Source organism: Rhinoderma darwinii, chromosome 4, assembly GCF_050947455.1.
Source record: "Rhinoderma darwinii isolate aRhiDar2 chromosome 4, aRhiDar2.hap1, whole genome shotgun sequence".
NCBI lineage: Eukaryota > Metazoa > Chordata > Amphibia > Anura > Rhinodermatidae > Rhinoderma > Rhinoderma darwinii.
Genome location: NC_134690.1, coordinates 228,838,589 through 228,857,109, shown reverse-complemented (window position 1 = coordinate 228,857,109; position 18,521 = coordinate 228,838,589). Strand labels below are relative to the sequence as shown.

The following is an 18,521-nucleotide window of genomic DNA, read 5'->3' as shown; positions in this document are numbered from 1 at the left end:
CAAGCAATTTCCTGGAGATAGATGTCAGCAACCCACAAACGGTCGGGGTGGGCCGGACCCGCTACACTACATACGAGGTCCGGCTGAAGGTAAGGAGAACTCCATGGAGTACTTAGTACTATACCTGTCAGTGTCGCCTATGCCATCTCTGTATATAGGGGAGAGCATCGGTATGTGTTTAGTCATGTGACTCCAATGGGCTCCATATAGTGACTTCCTGCCTGAGGAGGGAAATGTTCTGGACAAGGCAGGGCCCCCCATGACCGATCATAGCACCGAGCATGCCCGGCAAACTATAGGCAGAAGCTGTCTTTAGGTAGGTCATGTGGCCAGCGTTAGATTTGTGCAGTTCACAGATAAACAATATCTCACACAGGACATCCCGAGTATAGGTTTCTAGTCTTCTCCCTGTACTAGGGATGAGGTCACACCACCTTACGGACACACGGATTCGTCAGAAACGGCCGTGAAAACGGTAATGGAAGTGTGCATGAGGCCTCAAGGCCTTATTCACACGACAGTCAAAAAAAAATGTCCATTTAAAACTGATCAACTGTCAGTTTTTCATGCCCATTTTGCATCAGTGTGTCTCTAAATTTTCATCCATTTCAAGTCTATCTGTCCGTTTTTATTGGCCGTTTGACATCCATTTTGCATCAGTTTTTCATGGCCGGTAAAAAAACTGATGAATTTCATTGGTAAGGCTTTTTTTGTCCAAACCCCGTGAAAACAACCAAAGGCTAAGTTCACACGAAGTATTTTGCAGGAGGAATATCTGCCTCAAAATTCAGTTTGGAAGTTTGAGGCAGATTTTCCTCTCCCTGCACGCCGATTTTCGCGAAGATTTTCGCGACGATTTTCGTGCCGTTTTTCGCCCACGGCCATTGAGCGCCGCGGGCATAAAACACCGCGAAATACGCTTTCTCTGCCTCTCATTGAAGTCAATGGGAGGTCAGAGGCGGAAACGCCCGAAGATAGGGCATGTCGCTTCTTTTTCCCGCGAGGCAGTTTCACTGCTCGCTGGAAAAAGACGCCGACGCCTCCCATTGAAATCAATGGGAGGCATTTTAGGGCCGTTTCTGCCGAGTTTTGCGACGCGGTTTCCGCGTCAAAAAACTCAGCAAAATACTCTGTGTGAACATAGCCAAAGGAAGGTCACATGTTCACCTAGACACTATTTACAGCCTCCCTGTAGATGGTGCCACACCAGCCTCCCTGTAGATGGTGCCACACCAGCCTCCCTGTAGATGGTGCCACACCAGCCTCCCTGTAGATGGTGCCACACCAGCCTCCCTGTAGATGGTGCCACACCAGCCTCCCTGTAGATGGTGCCACACCAGCCTCCCTGTAGATGGTGCCACACCAGCCTCCCTGTAGATGGTGCCACACCAGCCTCCCTGTAGATGGTGCCACACCAGCCCCCCTGTAGATGGTGCCACGACAGCCCCCCTGTAGATGGTGCCACACCAGCCCCCCTGTAGATGGTGCCACACCAGCCCCCCTGTAGATGGTGCCACACCAGCCCCCCTGTAGATGGTGCCACACCAGCCCCCCTGTAGATGGTGCCACACCAGCCCCCCTGTAGATGGTGCCACACCAGCCCCCCTGGTCACTCGTCTGCACGGGATCTGGCAAGGCAGCGCGACAGGGCGATGACGTCATCGAGGCGCCTTCAAACCCGTGAAGACGAGTGACCACAGCTGAAGAAGCGCCGCAAACGTGAGTATGCCAACCATAGCCAGCAAGGGAACTAGTAGTTCCCTTGCCAATCCCCATGTAACAGATCAGTTTTTAACGGTTGTTACATGTATTGACAGCCGTTAAAAACGGATCCATTGACTTCTATGGGGGCCGTCAGGCCGTTAAAACGGCCAAAAATAGGACATGTCCTATTTTTTGACGGCCATTATTCACGGGCCGTTAAAAAACTGGCCGTGTGAATGCACCCATAGAATATCATTGTTCTGAAAACGGCCATGTGAAAGCCGTTAAAAGGACGGCCATCACACGGCCGTTTTTCACTGTCGTGTGAATGAGGCCTAAGGCCTCATGCCCACTTCAGTTTTTTCCTTCAGGGTGCTATCCGTTTTTGTCACTGATTAATTTCAATAGGCCCATGCACGCTTCCGTTATTTTGACGGATCCGTTTTTCCGTCAAAAGTAGAGCATGTCCTACTTTGGTCAGTGATTCCATGACCTTGGGGCCCATAGAAGTCAATGGGTCCGTCAAAAAAAACGGACGGCACACAGAAGGTTTCCGTGTGGGTCAGTTTTTGACGGATCTGTTGCCCTAGCAATGGCAGAGCGTGCCAAAGTTCAGACTGGGATGTGTGACAAGTTCAATACCTTCCGTTTTCTTAACGAAAACACGGAAGCACAAGGTCCGTTTAACCCCTTAGTGACCACTAATACGCCTTTTTATGTGATTCACTACTGGGCTTTAGGCTAGGCTGACGCCTTTTCACGTCAGCCTAGTCTAAGTCCTGCACGGGTCTCCCGTGCAGGCAGGAGCCGGGGCTCTGCTGTCTGATGACAGCTGAGCTCCTGCTCCAACGCCCGCGATCGAAGTTTACTTCGATCGCGGCCGTTTAACCCGTTAAATGCCGCCGTCAATAGCGACCGCGGCATTTAACTTTGTTTACAGAGGGAGTGCGCTCCCTCTGTCACCCATCGGCGGCCCGCGAATGCAATCGCGGGTCTCCGATGGGGTGTCATGGCAGCCTGGGGCCTGATAAAAGCCCCCAGGTCTGCCCTGGACATATTCCTGTTAGGACGCGCCGGAGGCACGTCCTAACAGATTGCCTGTCAGATTTACACTGACAGGCAATAATGCTCTGGTATACGAAGTATACCAGAGCATTATAGCAGCGATCGGAATATCGCACAGTAAAGTCCCCTAGTGGGACTAATAAAATCAGTCATCAAAGTGAAATAAATATTATTAATAAAAAGTACAGTAAAAAAATAAATCCATTTTTTTCCATAAAAAGTGGTTTTATTTGGTAAAAGTGTAAAAAAAATAAAAGTACACATATGTGGTATCGCCGCGACCGTAATGACTCGATTAATAAAGTTAATATGTAATTTAAACCGCAAAGTGAACACCGTAAAAAAAACAACTCAAAAAACTATGGCGAAATTGCAATTTTTTTCCATTGCCCCCAAAAAAAGTCATAATAAAAATGAATCAATAAGTCCCATGTACCCCAAAACAGTACCATTCAAAACTACGTCTTGTCCCGCAGAAAACAAGCCCAAAAAATCACTACATTGATGGAAAAATAAAAAAATTACGGCTCTTGGAAAGCGACGATGCAAAAACAAATAATTTTAGTTCAAAAGTGTTTTTATTGTGCAAAAGTCGTAAAACATAAAAAAACCTCTACATATGTGGTATCGCCGTAATCGTACCGACCCATAGAATAAAGGTAACATGTTATTTACGTCGCATAGTGAACGGCGTCAATTTAAAAACGCATAGAACAATGGCGGAATTTCAGGTTTTTTTTTATAATCCCCCCCCAAAAAGGTTAATAAAAGTTAATATAAAAATTATATGTACCCAAAAATGGTGCCATTCAAAAGCACAACTAATCCCGCAAAAAACAAGTCCTCATACAGCTATGTAGACGAAAAAATAAAAACGTTATAGCTCTTTGAATGTGACTATAGAAAAACGAATAAAATAGCTTGGTCATTAAGGCCTAAAATGGGCTGGTCACTAAGGGGTTAAAATGGAAACACGGAACGGACTAGTACACACGGAAACCACACGCGTACCAAAACGGACCCATGGCTCCATGAAAAATGGCTGAGAAAACGGTGATGGAAGTGTGCATGAGGCCTTGCTTTTCCGAGATAAAATGACTGTGTTAATGCTTGTAATTTATATTTTCCAAAGTGGCCCCGTTTCCAGATCCTGCCGTGCGCTACTGGACGGGTGATGTCACTCTCTGGCCGCTGCGTTGATCTTCAATTGTTTTCCGGGTATACGACACGTCACTTGTGCGGTGTATGTGCTGTTCTGTTGTACCGCCAGTAATGCGCACGCGCGGTCCCTGCTGTTATGTGGAGAACAGCAGGGACCGTACATGAGCGTTACGGGCTGTACAGCAGCAACAGTTGTATCTGCAACAAATGCACAACCATTAAACCAGATTGAAGGATCCGCAACGTAGGTCCATTTCTGCAGGGAAATTTTCTCCATCGTGTGGATGAGATTTGTTAAATCTCGTCCACTTTGCTGTTACTTTTATACGCTGCTGATTTTCCACGCCCCAAATCCAGATGGAAAATCTGCAGGAATTAAGCTACGTGTGAACAGAGCATTACATTTATTAAAACACATAAAAATGTCAACATTACAAAAAAGTAGCAAGTGGCAGTGACATTGTGCAAAGTCCACCTGTACAGTGAATGTGCCAAGGGCGTGTTATATGATCCTGACCACAGCCGCCAGTGATATGCTTCTTATATTGCTGTGAAAATCTTACCATGGATCTCCCCGTTTTAGGGTCTTCGCGTTGTTGTCTCAAAATGGCCATAGCGCTTCTCAGACTGAGTCTAAAGCAGTCCCTCTGTTCTCTGATTTGGGCAGAACTGGAGGGCACCAGGTAATCTTCTCCATAAACCCCATGATATAAAATGTCATTGCAGAACCGGAGGGTCGCTTTTAAGGGGACGCAGTGCTAAATCAGCAGCCCCTTAATTCTCAGGATCGGTGGGGGGCCCAGAGGTTGGACCCCCACTGATCATAAAGTTATGGCATAGCCTAGCGATGTTCCATCACTTTATAAGAGTGGAATAACCCTGTAACAAGTTGTAAACACTGGCAGGGGAAGGATGATTGTATTTACACACTCATTCACACAATTGCAGCGAGCTTACACTTCTAAGGGCTTGTCCACACGCAACGGAATTGCTGCAGAAAATTTCTGCAACATTTCCGTTGAAACTAGCTGACGTTGCGCTGTGGAAAAACTGCACCGTTTCCTGCGTTTTTGTTACTGCATAAAATGGTGCGTATTTTGCTGCGTTTTTCACATTGCTGGGAGATGGTGATACCTCCTCTGAAAAATGCAGCAAATCAGTCCACTTTCCGCAGCAGGACTTAACATGCTGCGGTACGAAAAATACGCACTGCAGGTCAATTTGTGGTCGGAAATTTTATGCATTGCGTGGATGAGATTTGTTAAAACTCGCCCACTTTGCTGCTACTGTATTCTGCACACTTTCCGTCTGCCATTCAGGAAGGAAAATATGCAGTAATTCCGTTACGTGTGGACGAGCCCTGATAAGATAAGGAGTTCTTAAACAATGGGAGTTTTCCAATAATAAGGTTTTAGGGGGCTCAAATTCTACACTGTTGACCTCCAAATCTGCAGCAGAGTTCAAGCTGCAATGTAGCAGGAGACACAGGCTGCTGATAGGAAAGTTGCTTGGCATTTAAAGAGGCTCTGTCACCAGATTTTGCAGCCCCTATCTGCTATTGCAGCAGATAGGCGCTGCAATGTAGATTACAGTAACGTTTTTATTTTTAAAAAACGAGCATTTTTGGCCAAGTTATGACCATTTTTGTAGTTATGCAAATGAGGCTTGCAAAAGTCCAAGTGGGTGTGTTTAAAAGTAAAAGTCCAACTGGGCGTGTATTATGTGCGTACATCGGGGCGTTTTTACTACTTTTACTAGCTGGGCATTCTGAAGAGAAGTATCATCCACTTCTCTTCAGAACGCCCAGCTTCTGGCAGATCACGCTGTGATGTCACTTCCCCAGGTCCTGCATCGTGTCAGACGAGCGAGGACACATCGGCACCAGAGGCTACAGATGATTCTGCAGCAGCATCGGCGTTTGCAGGTAAGTCGATGTAGCTACTTACCTGCAAACGCCGATGCTGCTGCAGAATCAACTGTAGCCTCTGGTGCCGATGTGGCCGACACGATGCAGGACCTGTGAGTGACGTCACAGATCTGCACTGCCAGAAGCTGGGCGTTCTGAAGAGAAGTGGATGATACTTCTCGTCAGAGCGCCCAGCTAGTAAAAGTAGTAAAAACGCCCCGATGTACGCACATAATACACGCCCAGTTGTACTTTTACTTTTAAACACACCCACTTGGACTTTTGCAAGCCTCATTTGCATAACTACAAAAATGGTCATAACTTGGCCAAAAATGCTCGTTTAAAAACGTTACTGTAATCTACATTGCAGCGCCTATCTGCTGCAATAGGAGATAGGGGTTGCAAAATCTGGTGACAGAGCCTCTTTAAGGCTATGTAAACCTTTTGTAGCCTTTTTTTTAAATTTTTTAATATGTATGTGTTCTGTATTTTTAAAAATGTTTGAAGTTGACATGTATTAAAATGTTTATTTTTAATAAAATTTAAGCCGAATCCTCCAGCCAGCTGTGTCCTCAGGACGCAGATACAGTTTAATCCAATGGTAGAGCAGGGGGCAGCTATGAGGGCATTATACTTTGTGAGGGGCAGCTATGGGGGCATTATACTGTGTGGGGGCAGCTATGGGGGCATTATACTGTGTGGTGGGCAGCTATGGGGGCATTATACTGTGTGGGGGACAGCTATGGGGGCATTATACTGTGTGGGGGGCAGCTATGGGGGCATTATACTGTGTGGGGGGCAGCTATGGGGGCATTATACTGTGTGGGGGGCAGCTATGGGGGCATTATACTGTGTGGGGGGCAGCTATGGGGGCATTATACTGTGTGGGGGGCAGCTATGGGGGCATTATACTGTGTGGGGGGCAGCTATGGGGGCATTATACTGTGTGGGGGGCAGCTATGGGGGCATTATACTGTGTGGGGGGCAGCTATGGGGGCATTATACTGTGTGGGGGGCAGCTATGGGGGCATTATACTGTGTGGGGGGCAGCTATGGGGGCATTATACTGTGTGGGGGGCAGCTATGGGGGCATTATACTGTGTGGGGGGCAGCTATGGGGGCATTATACTGTGTGGGGGGCAGCTATGGGGGCATTATACTGTGTGGGGGGCAGCTATGGGGGCATTATACTGTGTGGGGTCAGCTATGGGGGCATTATACGGTGTGTGGGGGCAGCTATGGGGGCATTATACGGTGTGGGGGGCAGCTATGGGGGCATTATATTGTGGGGGCATTATACGGTGTGGGGGCAGCTATGGGGGCATTACACTGTGTGGGGGCAGCTATGGGGGCATTACACTGTGTGGGGGCAGCTATGGGGGCATTACACTGTGTGGGGGCAGCTATGGGGGCATTACACTGTGTGGGGGCAGCTATGGGGGCATTATACTGTGTGGGGGCAGCTATGGGGGCATTATACGGTGTGGGGGCAGCTATGGGGGCATTATATTGTGGGGGCATTATACGGTGTGGGGGCAGCTATGGGGGCATTATACGGTGTGGGGGCAGCTGTGGGGGCATTATACGGTGTGGGGGCAGCTGTGGGGGCATTATGCTGTGTGGGGGACAGTTGTGTGGGCATTATGCTGTGTGGGGGACAGTTGTGGGGGCATTATGCTGTGTGGGGGACAGTTGTGGGGGCATTATGCTGTGTGGGGGACAGTTGTGTGGGCATTATGCTGTGTGGGGGACAGTTGTGGGGGCATTATGCTGTGGGGGACAGCTGTGGGGCATTATAATATTTGGGGGGCAGCTGTGGGGGCATTATACTGTGTGGGGGGCAGCTGTGGGGGCATTATATGGTGTGTGTGGGGACAGCTGTGGGGGCATTATACGGTGTGGGGGCAACTATGGGGGCATTATACTGTGTGGGGGGCAGCTATGGGGGCATTATACTGTGGGGGGCAGCTATGGGGGCATTATACTGTGTGGGCATTATACGGTGTGGGGGCAGCTGTGGGGGCATTACACTGTGTGGGGGGGCAGCTATGGGGGCATTATACTCTGTGGGGGCATTATACGGTGTGGGGGCAGCTGTGGGGGCATTATACGGTGTGGGGGCAGCTGTGGGGGCATTATGCTGTGTGGGGGACAGTTGTGTGGGCATTATGCTGTGTGGGGGACAGTTGTGGGGGCATTATGCTGTGTGGGGGACAGTTGTGGGGGCATTATGCTGTGTGGGGGACAGTTGTGGGGGCATTATGCTGTGTGGGGGACAGTTGTGTGGGCATTATGCTGTGTGGGGGACAGTTGTGGGGGCATTATGCTGTGTGGGGGACATCTGTGGGGCATTATAATATTTGGGGGGCAGCTGTGGGGGCATTATACTGTGGGGGGCAGCTGTGGGGGCATTATATGGTGTGTGTGGGGACAGCTGTGGGGGAATTATACGGTGGGGGGCAGCTATGGGGGCATATTATACAGCAGGCTCACAATATATATTCAGTGGCATAACATGCATGAAGGGGTGTGGCCTAAATCGTTCGTTAATCGTGCTCGAGATTACATGTTCAATTATTCGTTATTGTTATTTAGGTCCTAATTGCCCAGCCCTACTTGGAGGGTCTGTCCTACGAAATGATTTAAATGTAGGATCGCTGTGTGCCCGATTGATCAAGCGAATGAGCGTCCCGTATCCCTCCATTCATTCTTTTTAGGACTGACAGACATAGCCAAGCCATGTATAGTAACTACTGGGGAAGAGGGGTGTTCTCTTCTACAGCATTACCACATATGACCCAAGTGATCACTATTCCCTGACTCCCGGACTTCTTGAACATTTGTAAAACCTGACATAACGTCTCTATTACAGGAAACTGAGAAGATAGAATTGGTGTAAATTTTCATGTATAAGAATTTTAAAATCCTAAAAACCCATATTTACTTGGGATTTGTCGTTAATATTTCAAGGGATTTTCTAGGTGATAAAGTGATGTGTGTTCTATAGGGACGGAACGACATGCGAGTGGAACGGCCATCTTTAGTGGCGTCACTATGGGTGACTCATCACTGCAGTGGACCATCATTGGTAGGCTCGCTCACGTGGCATTCATTATGCACCCATGTTAATAGATTCAGCAGTTAAAGGGGTTTTCCCATGAGGGACGTTTATGACATATCCACAGGATATGTCATAAATGTCAGATAGATGCGGGTCCCACCTCTGGCACCCGCACCTATCTCTAGAACGGGGTCCCCCAAACCCCGTTCTAGCTTTGTCTTCTATCGCTGACTCCCAGCCACTTCCTGACTTTATGGTCGGGAGTTACGAAAACATAGTAGCTCGCTGAGCTACGCTGCTTCCGTAACTACCATTCAGTTCTATGGGGCTTACGAAAACAGCGTAGCTTTTCACATACATAGTTGGAAATCAGCCGACGCACACAGAGGTAGAACGGGGTTTAGGAGCCCCGTTTTAGAGATAGGTGCGGGTCCCAGAGATGGGACTCGCATCTTTCTGACATTTATGACATATCCTGTGGATATGTCATAAACGTCCTAGTGGGAAAATCCCTTTAAGTAAATTGAGTTATTTTAGCGGCTTGTGCGATGTAAAATTACGGTGTTTAAGGCTGGGATCCCGCAGGTCGGATATGCTGCGTAAAAACTATGCAGGGTTTCCGACCTGGAACCCGCAGCAAATTCCATCTGAAAAACCGCACCAAATTCCGCCGTGGAAAGAAGTGTAGAAAAAACCCCAAAACAACTGTTCATACTTACCCTGGCCATTGTCCATCTCTTGCCCGCCGGTCAGGCCTCCCCGGTTGGCGCTGCAGTCAATGTGACTGCCGCAGCCTGTGATTGAAACATTTATCCCGGGGCTGTACTGGAAGAAGCAGGGAGATCTAGGTAAGTATCATTTTATAATTTTTTTTTCTTAGTCGAGATTTTTGCGGCAGACCCGCTGCGGTTCTTCTGCAAGAGTCGCAACACTTGGTTATCTGTTGCCGGTTTTGCATCCCCATTTAATATGATGGGGAAAACCCAGCATAAAATGACATGCTGCGGATTTAAATTCTGCACCGCAGGTCAATTTATTAACTTTTTCGCTGCACTTTTTTTTCCTGCAGCGTGGGCATGAGGGTTTCAAAATCTCATCCGCTTTTCTGCTATTGTAAATGCTGCAGAATTTCCTCACAGTATTCCATTGCAAATGTTCCGCAGCGTCTACGTGGGAAACCATCCTGAGTCCTGTAAGTTGTGAGGAGGGACCTCTGTGGATCGGACTTGTTTTTCAAGCACATTCCGCAGATACTTAATCGAATTGAGATATGATGAGTCTTGATGCTAAGTCAACACCTTGAGCTCTTTGTCATGTAAGGGCTCATTCAGACGAACGTGAATAACGTCCGTGTGCAATGCATGGAAATCACGCGCAGCACACGGACCCATTGATTTCAATGGGGCCGTTCACACATGCTAGAGTCCGTTGCGTGAAACTCACTACATGTCCTTGGTGCGTTATCACGCACCAACACGCCCATTGACGTCAATGGGTGCGTGAAAACCACGCACCGCACACGGATGCACATCCGTGTGCGATGCATGATTTGCGCATCAATTCAATTGAAAATAATAGTTTTTAAAAAAAGATTGTGCTTTGCGAGTGCGTGAATAACAGGAGCGTGGCAGGGGCATTATCCTGATAAGTGTGCGCGATCAGCATGAGGTTATGCTGTCGACTCTACTCTAAGTGCCGGCACTGAAGAAAGAGAACATGGCAGGCGCACTTCAAAACACCCCCAAATTGTCTTCAGGGCCGGCATCGCTGCTCATTAGGGCTATGCCCGCCGCATCACCTCATGCTGACCGCATGCGCCCACTTGTCAGGAGCGGGGCAATGATTGTGTCACACAGCCGCAGCCCCGCTCTAACATCGCAGATCAGAGAAACCTCATCTCCACCGCTATTCCCTTGAATGCTGCGATCAAAGCTGACTGCAGCATTCAAGGGGAAAATGAGAAGGGGGATGCCCCTTGGATCGTGTCACAAGGAATCCCCAGGGCTGTCTGAACATATTTCCTGTTAAAGCATACTTGGCTAATGTACTGACATAGATATAGGCTAGCACATTAAAGATTAAAAATAATGTTAAGTAAAAAAAACTTTTTTAAAATACACACTTTTTTTTTTTTTACAATAAACATTAAAATAAAAGTCTCAATACATAAAATATACACATTCGTTATCTTCGCGCCAGTAATAACCTGCACAACAAATTTATAGTGTAATCTATGATGTATACGCTGTAAAAAAAAACAACTTCTTTCTTTCACTTATTAATGTGAGGCGCGAGGTGTAAAGAATTTAGTGCCTCACATTAATAGTAATTAACTCAATGTTGTCCATTATGAGGCCGGATTCACACGAGCGTGTTCAGTCCGGGAAATACTGCCGACATATGGACCGTATATCACGGACTGAACTGCATTATACGGTGTGGAGGGCAGTTATGGGGGCATTATACTGTAGGGGACAGTTATGGGGGCAATATACTGTAGAGAGCAGTTATGGAGCAGCTATGGGACAATATACTGTGTGGGGGCAGTGTCAGGTGGTATCATTCTTATATAGCCTCAGCAGGCTCAGGGAATAAATATTCATTCAATGGCGTGGCATGCAAAAAGGGGTGTGGCCTAAATTGCTCACTAATCGTAATCGAGGTTACATGTTCAATTAATCATGATTTTGATTTAGGCCGTAATTTCCCAGCCCTTCCATGTGCCTCGCATCACAAAATGGAATAATTATTTTTTTTATATTGTTGGCAAAGTATTGTTTTGGTATTGCGTATCGCAATTCTACACAAAGTAGCGGTATCTAAGTCCAAATTCTGGCATCGTGACAACCCTTGTAAGGGGTTATTAGCGTTTATTTAATGTGTGATACCAGTTAACATTTAAGCCCCATTGTTACCGGTTATTGTTTTCTTCAGTGTTGCCTGCTGTTTAGCATTGCTCCATTATGGCACCGCTGTGCCCAGTCTGTAATGCAAGTCATGAATGAAGTCAAAGTTACATAGCCAAGCCAGACAAATGCTCATCAAGTCTACCCAATACTTCAGCAGGGCAGGACAAAAAAGGTACCAGTTTGTCATGCCGACTAGAAAATTGGCCCTGGCGCCTAGATTTTGCTCCATACGGTTCATTCAATTTATGACTGGGTGATTCTACCGGTGCTGGATATTGTCACAGACATTAATCTCCATCTCCCTAATCAAAATGGCTGGCAAACCGCTCCTGCCAGGCAGAGAAAGCTCACCTGCTTTGCTCTGTTCTGTATGTAGCTTCCTACCAGCAGATTTGTCCATACCCATCCTACAGCGTCGTTCTGGGGAAAGGCAAAAGCTACCAGTCAGACTAAGGCCTCATGCACACAACCGTAAAAACACCCGTTGTTGCGGGTCGTAATTACGACCCGCGATAACGGGCTCATAGACTTTTGTTAGCCACGGGTACCTTCTCGTTTTCTCACGAGAAGGTGCCAGTGGCGTTAAAAAAATAGAACATGTTCTATTTTTCTATTTTACGGGCCGTGCTGCTATACTTTATAATGACAGCACGGCTCGCAAAAGCGGCCGGCTGCCCGCGGCCGGCCGTGCCCGCCCGTGCTCGTAATTACGAGTCGTAATTACGAGCACGGTCGTGTGCATGAAGCCCAAATCCATGAATTAACCTTGAACCAATAAAAAATCTACTACAGAAAATTGCCCAGACCCCGCTACCAAAACCAACCATCACCGCATCCTGTGGCAGAGCGTTCCATGGTCTTGCTGCTCTTACAGTATAAAACCCTTTTCTTTTGGTGAAACCTTCTTACCATCACATGTGGCGGATACCCTATTATAATATTTACAGGCCTGGGTATGAAAAGATCACTGGAAAGATCTGTAATGACCTTTTGATATGCTCTAAGTTTTTTGTTTTTTCTCTCAAACTAAGTAACCCTAAGTTTTTTTTTGTTTTTTTTTCTTTTTATTGGTATTTTAATCGACCCATTCTTTTTAAATGGTCTACGTTTAATTCTACATTTCCGCACAGGTGGAATGTGTGACAAGTCATGGCTTCCCCTGAATAACAGGTGATGGCCTGGCAGGTAGAGATCCTGAAATTGCTGTGATCAGTTGATCGCCCCGTTAGCTTCTTTTTATAATGGAGTTGTCTTTGTTAGACAGCCCCTTTTATTTATATTTCCCTTGTGCCACTTTATCCCAAAACTCACTGTCAAAAGTTCTCTATTATGCTGGTTTCACGCACAGATTTGACCACGGCTGAGCTGTTTGGGGCCTTCCACATACTCATCAGGCTGGAAGAAGTTGTGCAGGACTGAAAGGCCGACGACACATTCGATTTATTATAGGGAAGCTCCTGTGCTGTGGTGTTTCATTTGGGAGAAGGTGCTTCAGGAAGAAACCCTTGGAGCACAAGGAGACAGGCGGACGCCTCGAGTAGTGCACGTGGTGGAGAGTCCCTGCCAGCGTGGTCTGTGGAGCTGAAACAACTCTCCATACGCCGCTGGCCAGGGCTCCCTGCCACTTTCCATGAACGATCTATCTCTGTGCAAGAAGCAGCTTGTTCCTGCAGCACCTTCTCCTATAGGTCTGCCATAAGAGGAAACTGCGGGGTCAGAGCTGACATCACTTTGACAAGAAAATCAGATTTGTGCTTAATTGATATGGGGAATTAATCTGTGTAATTGGATTAATGGCTCAGCCATACTACTGTATCTTATAACCTCAGCAGGACAATAATAGTTTAAGGAATGACTTGGTGTTTCCGCTGTAAGTACGGTGTAGCAATAGATTCCGTTTTGAAATGAAAAAGTTTTTCAGTCATTAAATTCAAAAAGTGAAACTCTTATATTTATATAGATTCGTCACACACAGAGTGATCTAATTCCAGCATTTTTATATTTTTTAATGTTGATGATTGTGGTAACCGTTAATGAAAACCCCAAATTTAGTGTCTCAGAAAATTTGAATTTTATATAAGCCCAATTTCAAAAATGATTTTTAATACAGAAATGTAGGCCTACTGAAAAGTATGCACAGTATATGCACTCAATGCTTGGTGGGGGCTCCTTTTGCATGGATTACTGCATCAATGCGGCGAGGCATGGAGGAGATCAGCCTGTGGCACTGCTGAGGTGTTATGGAAGCCCAGGTTGCTTTGATAGCGGCCTTCAGCTCGTCTGCATTGTTGGGTCTGGTGTCTGTTATCTTCCTCTTGACAAGGCTGATCGCCTCCATGCCACGCCGCATTCATGCAGTAATTCATGCAAAAGGAACCCCGGACCCAGTATTGAGGGCATATACTGTACATTTCAGTAGGACAACATTTCGGTATTAAAAATCATTTTTGAAATTGGGCTTATATAATCTCCTTTTCTGAGACACTAAATTTTGGGTTTTCATTAACTGTTAACATAATCATCAACATTAAAAAAGACAAAAATGCTGGAAATAGATCACTCTGTGTGTAATGAATCTATAGAATATATGAGTTTCACTTTTTGAATTGAATTACTGAAATGAACTTTTTGATATTCTCATTCATTGAGAAGGACTAGTATGTGATTACTGAAGGCTCTTGCGTCCGGCCATGTAGATCCTGGATCTGTATATTTGGACTAACACATTAAATGCACATCCCGTTTGGTGCGCTGGTCCTATTTGTTTTGCTCGGCCCCAGGTTTTCATGAATGCAGCTCTGAGGTTGTGCAGCTGTAACACCGTGTGCTTCTTGCTTCACATATTCCACCTCCTTTGTTTGTTTTCCCAAGCTCACTTCTGATGCTCACAGCATTGAGATGCCCTTTTGAAAGTTAATTGGATATTAACATGAGCAATAAACAGTAAGCCAAAGTGAATAGATTCTTTTTAAACTTTCAAACAACTATTTTAATGGAAATGTAAACCCAGCTGTATCAAGGCTACCTTGGCCTACTTGAAAAGGCAGTATAAAAGTAGACTCCATGGCAACAAGGCCGCTTTATGTTTACGTCTATGACTAGTAAGGCAGGATGAAAGAAGCCCCGCAGTATTATTCATTATGTTCATTGGCTTCTAAAAAGCATCGAGCAACAACATAAAGTGGTACTTGACTCTCTTCTAATTTCCAGTGTCTTTACTCTGTTTTTCTTTATGTGAAGAGGTTGGGAGGGAAGGGTTTTGGGGACATGCAATTCACGGTGACTTCCTGCAAATTATCAATATTTTGGAAAAGCTATATTCAACCGTTTATTCCCGTGATATAGTCCACAGTGGTTTTATAAATTGTAAATTTAAATAGCGAGTTGGTTGTGCATCACAAAAGATAAAGAAGGTCCTAAACAAGACGTTCCGTGAAGAGGGCTTCAGAAAAGAGCTCGGATACCAAGGAGCTGCGTAATCCTTGCTGCATTGTTTCTGGCCAGCTTTTTCCCACACGGGATCCTATACGCTGTAGCCGGCAGTGGAGTGGATGAGTGTGCTATAATACACAATATATTACGCTGGTATGTTAGGCTGCTATACGTTTACCCCTCTTCCGTCAGAGGAAGAAGGGTCCAAAGATGAAATGCTTCCATCAAAAAAACGGAAACCTAGTGAAAGGAGACAAACGGAAAGCAACTGAAATAAGAGCATTACCATGGAAATCAATGGTAATTCTAACGGAACCGTTGCTTTCCGTTTTAATCTTTCGATCCTCTCTTCCTCTGATGGAAGAGCGGTAAACGTATACTAACGCTAGTGTAAACTTAGCCTGATACATGATAGGGGTGGGATCGGGCAGGCTTATCTACATAACACATTTGTTATGCTGGTATAGCTTATGTGTTAGGGCTCATTCAGATGAACGGGAATAACGTCCGTGTGCTGCACAGGGAAATCACGCGGACCCATTGATTTCAATGGGGCCGTTAACGCATGCAGGAGTTTTCACGCAGCGTGTGTCCGTTGCGTAAAACTCACTACATGTCCTATATTGGTGCGTTTTACACGCACCTATCGCCCATTGAAGTCAGTGGGTGCGTGAAAATCACGCACTTCACACGGATGCACATCTGTGTGCTGTGCGTGATTTACACATCAATTCAATTGAAAATATTTTTTTAAAAAGAGATGTGCTTTACGAGTGTGTGAATAACGCATGCCCCTTGCAGGCACACTGATGCATAACGGACCAGATTCACGCGCGTTTTTCACGAACCTAAATCTGATACGCTCGTGTGAATGTAGCCCTAATGTTGCCTCTATTTGCTGGTATACGTGTCCAGACATTAAGGATTAAAGAGCATCCCTATCCTATAAATGAATGCATTCACAATTCATACCACATTAGGGTGATTGAAAACTGCACATAAAAAAACTGCACATAAAAATAGTACTTTATAGTCCTGAAATTTAAGACTTTGCCTATAGGACAGATCTGGCCTCAGCTCAGAAGGTTCACTCAGGCTAGAGGTTTGAATACAACACAAAGCGAAGTACTTAGGCCCCATGCACACGACCGTGGTTTTGGTCCGCAATTACGGAAGGTATTTGCAGATCAAAATATGGTTCCGTTCATTTCAATGGCCCACGCACACCTTCCTGTATATTTACGGGAAGTTGTCCAGGCTGTAGAAAGGTTCCGTAAAAATAGGACGTCCTATTTTTTTATTTTACGGACCGCGCTCTCATACTTATATAGTGGGCCCGTAAATGCGGATGACTGTCCGTGGCCGTGCCCGTAATCGCGGACCGTGATTATGGGCACGGTCGTGTGCGTGGAGCCTTAACCAGAGTTCCCCCCTTAATGACTATGTATAAGGGAATATGCTGTTTTCTGGGATACATGTTTAGATCCCGCATAGTGTTTTTACGGCGGCCACTAACGGGCTTTACTCCGATTCATTAGCCTTTTTACGGCGATGCATCAGAATAAGTAAACAGAGCAGGGAGCCGTTAAATCTCCCTGCTCTCCGCTACCAGAGGTAGCTGAGGGCTCGGGTCGTCCCTGCTCGAACGTGTGAGATCGATATTCGTATCGATCTCGCCCGTTTAACCCCTCAGATGCGGCGCTCAATAGGGAGCGCCGCATCGGAGTTGTTTTGGAAAGAGGTACGGAGCTCCCTCTCATCCCACCGGCACCCGGCGATAGGCCCCCGGCTGCCATAGAAGATACTGGCACCCTTCGATCTTAATAGAGGCCCCCAGGTCTGCCTGTAGTGTATGCCTGCTAGGACATGCCTCTGGCATGACCTAGCAAGATGCCTGTCCGTTTTACACGGACAGGCATAATGCACTGCAATACAGAAGTATTGCCGTGTATTATAAATGCGATCGGATAATTGCATAGTGAAGTCCCCTAATGGGACTAGTAAAAAAAAAAGTTTCATAAAAAGTGAAAAACCCACTTTTCCCCCTTACAAACTGCTTTATTATTAAACAAAATAAAGTAAAAAAGTTACACGTATTTGGTATCGCTGCGTCCGTAACGACTCCAACTATAAACTTATTACATCATTTAACCCGCACGGTGAACGTCGTAAAAAATAAAATTAAAAAACATGCAAAAACTGCTGTTTTCTTTGAATCCAGCCTTTAAAAAGAAATTGATAAAAAGTGATCAAAATGTCGCATCTACTCCAACTTGGCACCGATAAAAACTACAAGTCGTCCCGCAAAAAAAAGCCCTCATACAACTGCATCGGCGAAAAAATATAAGTTATGGCACTTCAAATATGGAGACACAAAAATAAAGTGTTTTTACAATGTAAAAGTAGTAAAACATACAAAATCGATGTAAATTTGGTATCGTTGCAATCGCAACAACCTGCTGAGTAAAGTTATTGTGTTATTTATACCACACGGTAAACGGCGTAAATTTAGGACGCGCAAAATGTGGCGAAATTGCATTTTTTTCTACCCCCCCCCAAAAAAAGTTCATAAAAGCTAATCAATAAATTCTATGTACCCCAAAATGGTGCTATTAAAAATCACAATGCAAAAAACAAGGCCTTATACAGCTATGTCGACGCAAAAATAAAAAAGTTCTAGCTCTTTGAATGAGACGATGGAAAACCTTAAAAAATGGCTTGATCATTAAGGGGTTAATTGAAAGTCAGTGGGCAATTAAATGGTGCAGCACCTAACTTATTTTGGGTACGTTTTATATAGTCGTTTTTTTGTACCTTTCTTTGTTTGTTGCTACAATCGCAGTAATTGCCACAAAATCATGCCATTTTTGTCAAAGCTACAGCGATTTCAGCAAGGACTGCCACAACATGTAAACATACCTTTAGGGGGGCTTCACACGCTGCATTTTTAATTAAAATGTCACCTCTTTTGCAGCAATAAAAAAAGCTGCGGCCGGATGTTAGCCTGTAGTCAGTAAATTGTTAAATGCACTACTAACTGCATTTGTTTTGGTCTTTAGGGGGGGGGTCTTTTTTTTATTTTCTCGTTATTCAAAACCGCATTTAGAAAGTTTGGTAACTCTATAGGTGAATTGAGGCAAAGTGGAGGTAAAAGGCTGGGTTCACAGTTTTTTTACGTGGAAACCGCGCCGCAAAACGCGTCGAAAATGCCTCCCATTGATTTTTGAATTTGCCAAAAAGTACCTAAAGGACTCTCAGACTGAGAAACAAGATTCTGTGGTCT

General features: G+C 45.6%; 1 protein-coding gene across 1 annotated transcript in view; it reads left to right on the top strand.

Annotated features, from left to right (window-relative positions):
* Window positions 1–18,521, top strand: part of SNX3 (sorting nexin 3) — a 42,120-nt gene that overhangs the window by 225 nt on the left and 23,374 nt on the right. Inside the window, exon 1 of the mRNA XM_075864216.1 lies at window positions 1–89. This exon is cut by the window's left edge and continues 225 nt beyond it. Coding sequence (XP_075720331.1) covers window positions 1–89 — 89 coding nt within the window. The remainder of the gene's footprint in view (window positions 90–18,521) is intronic.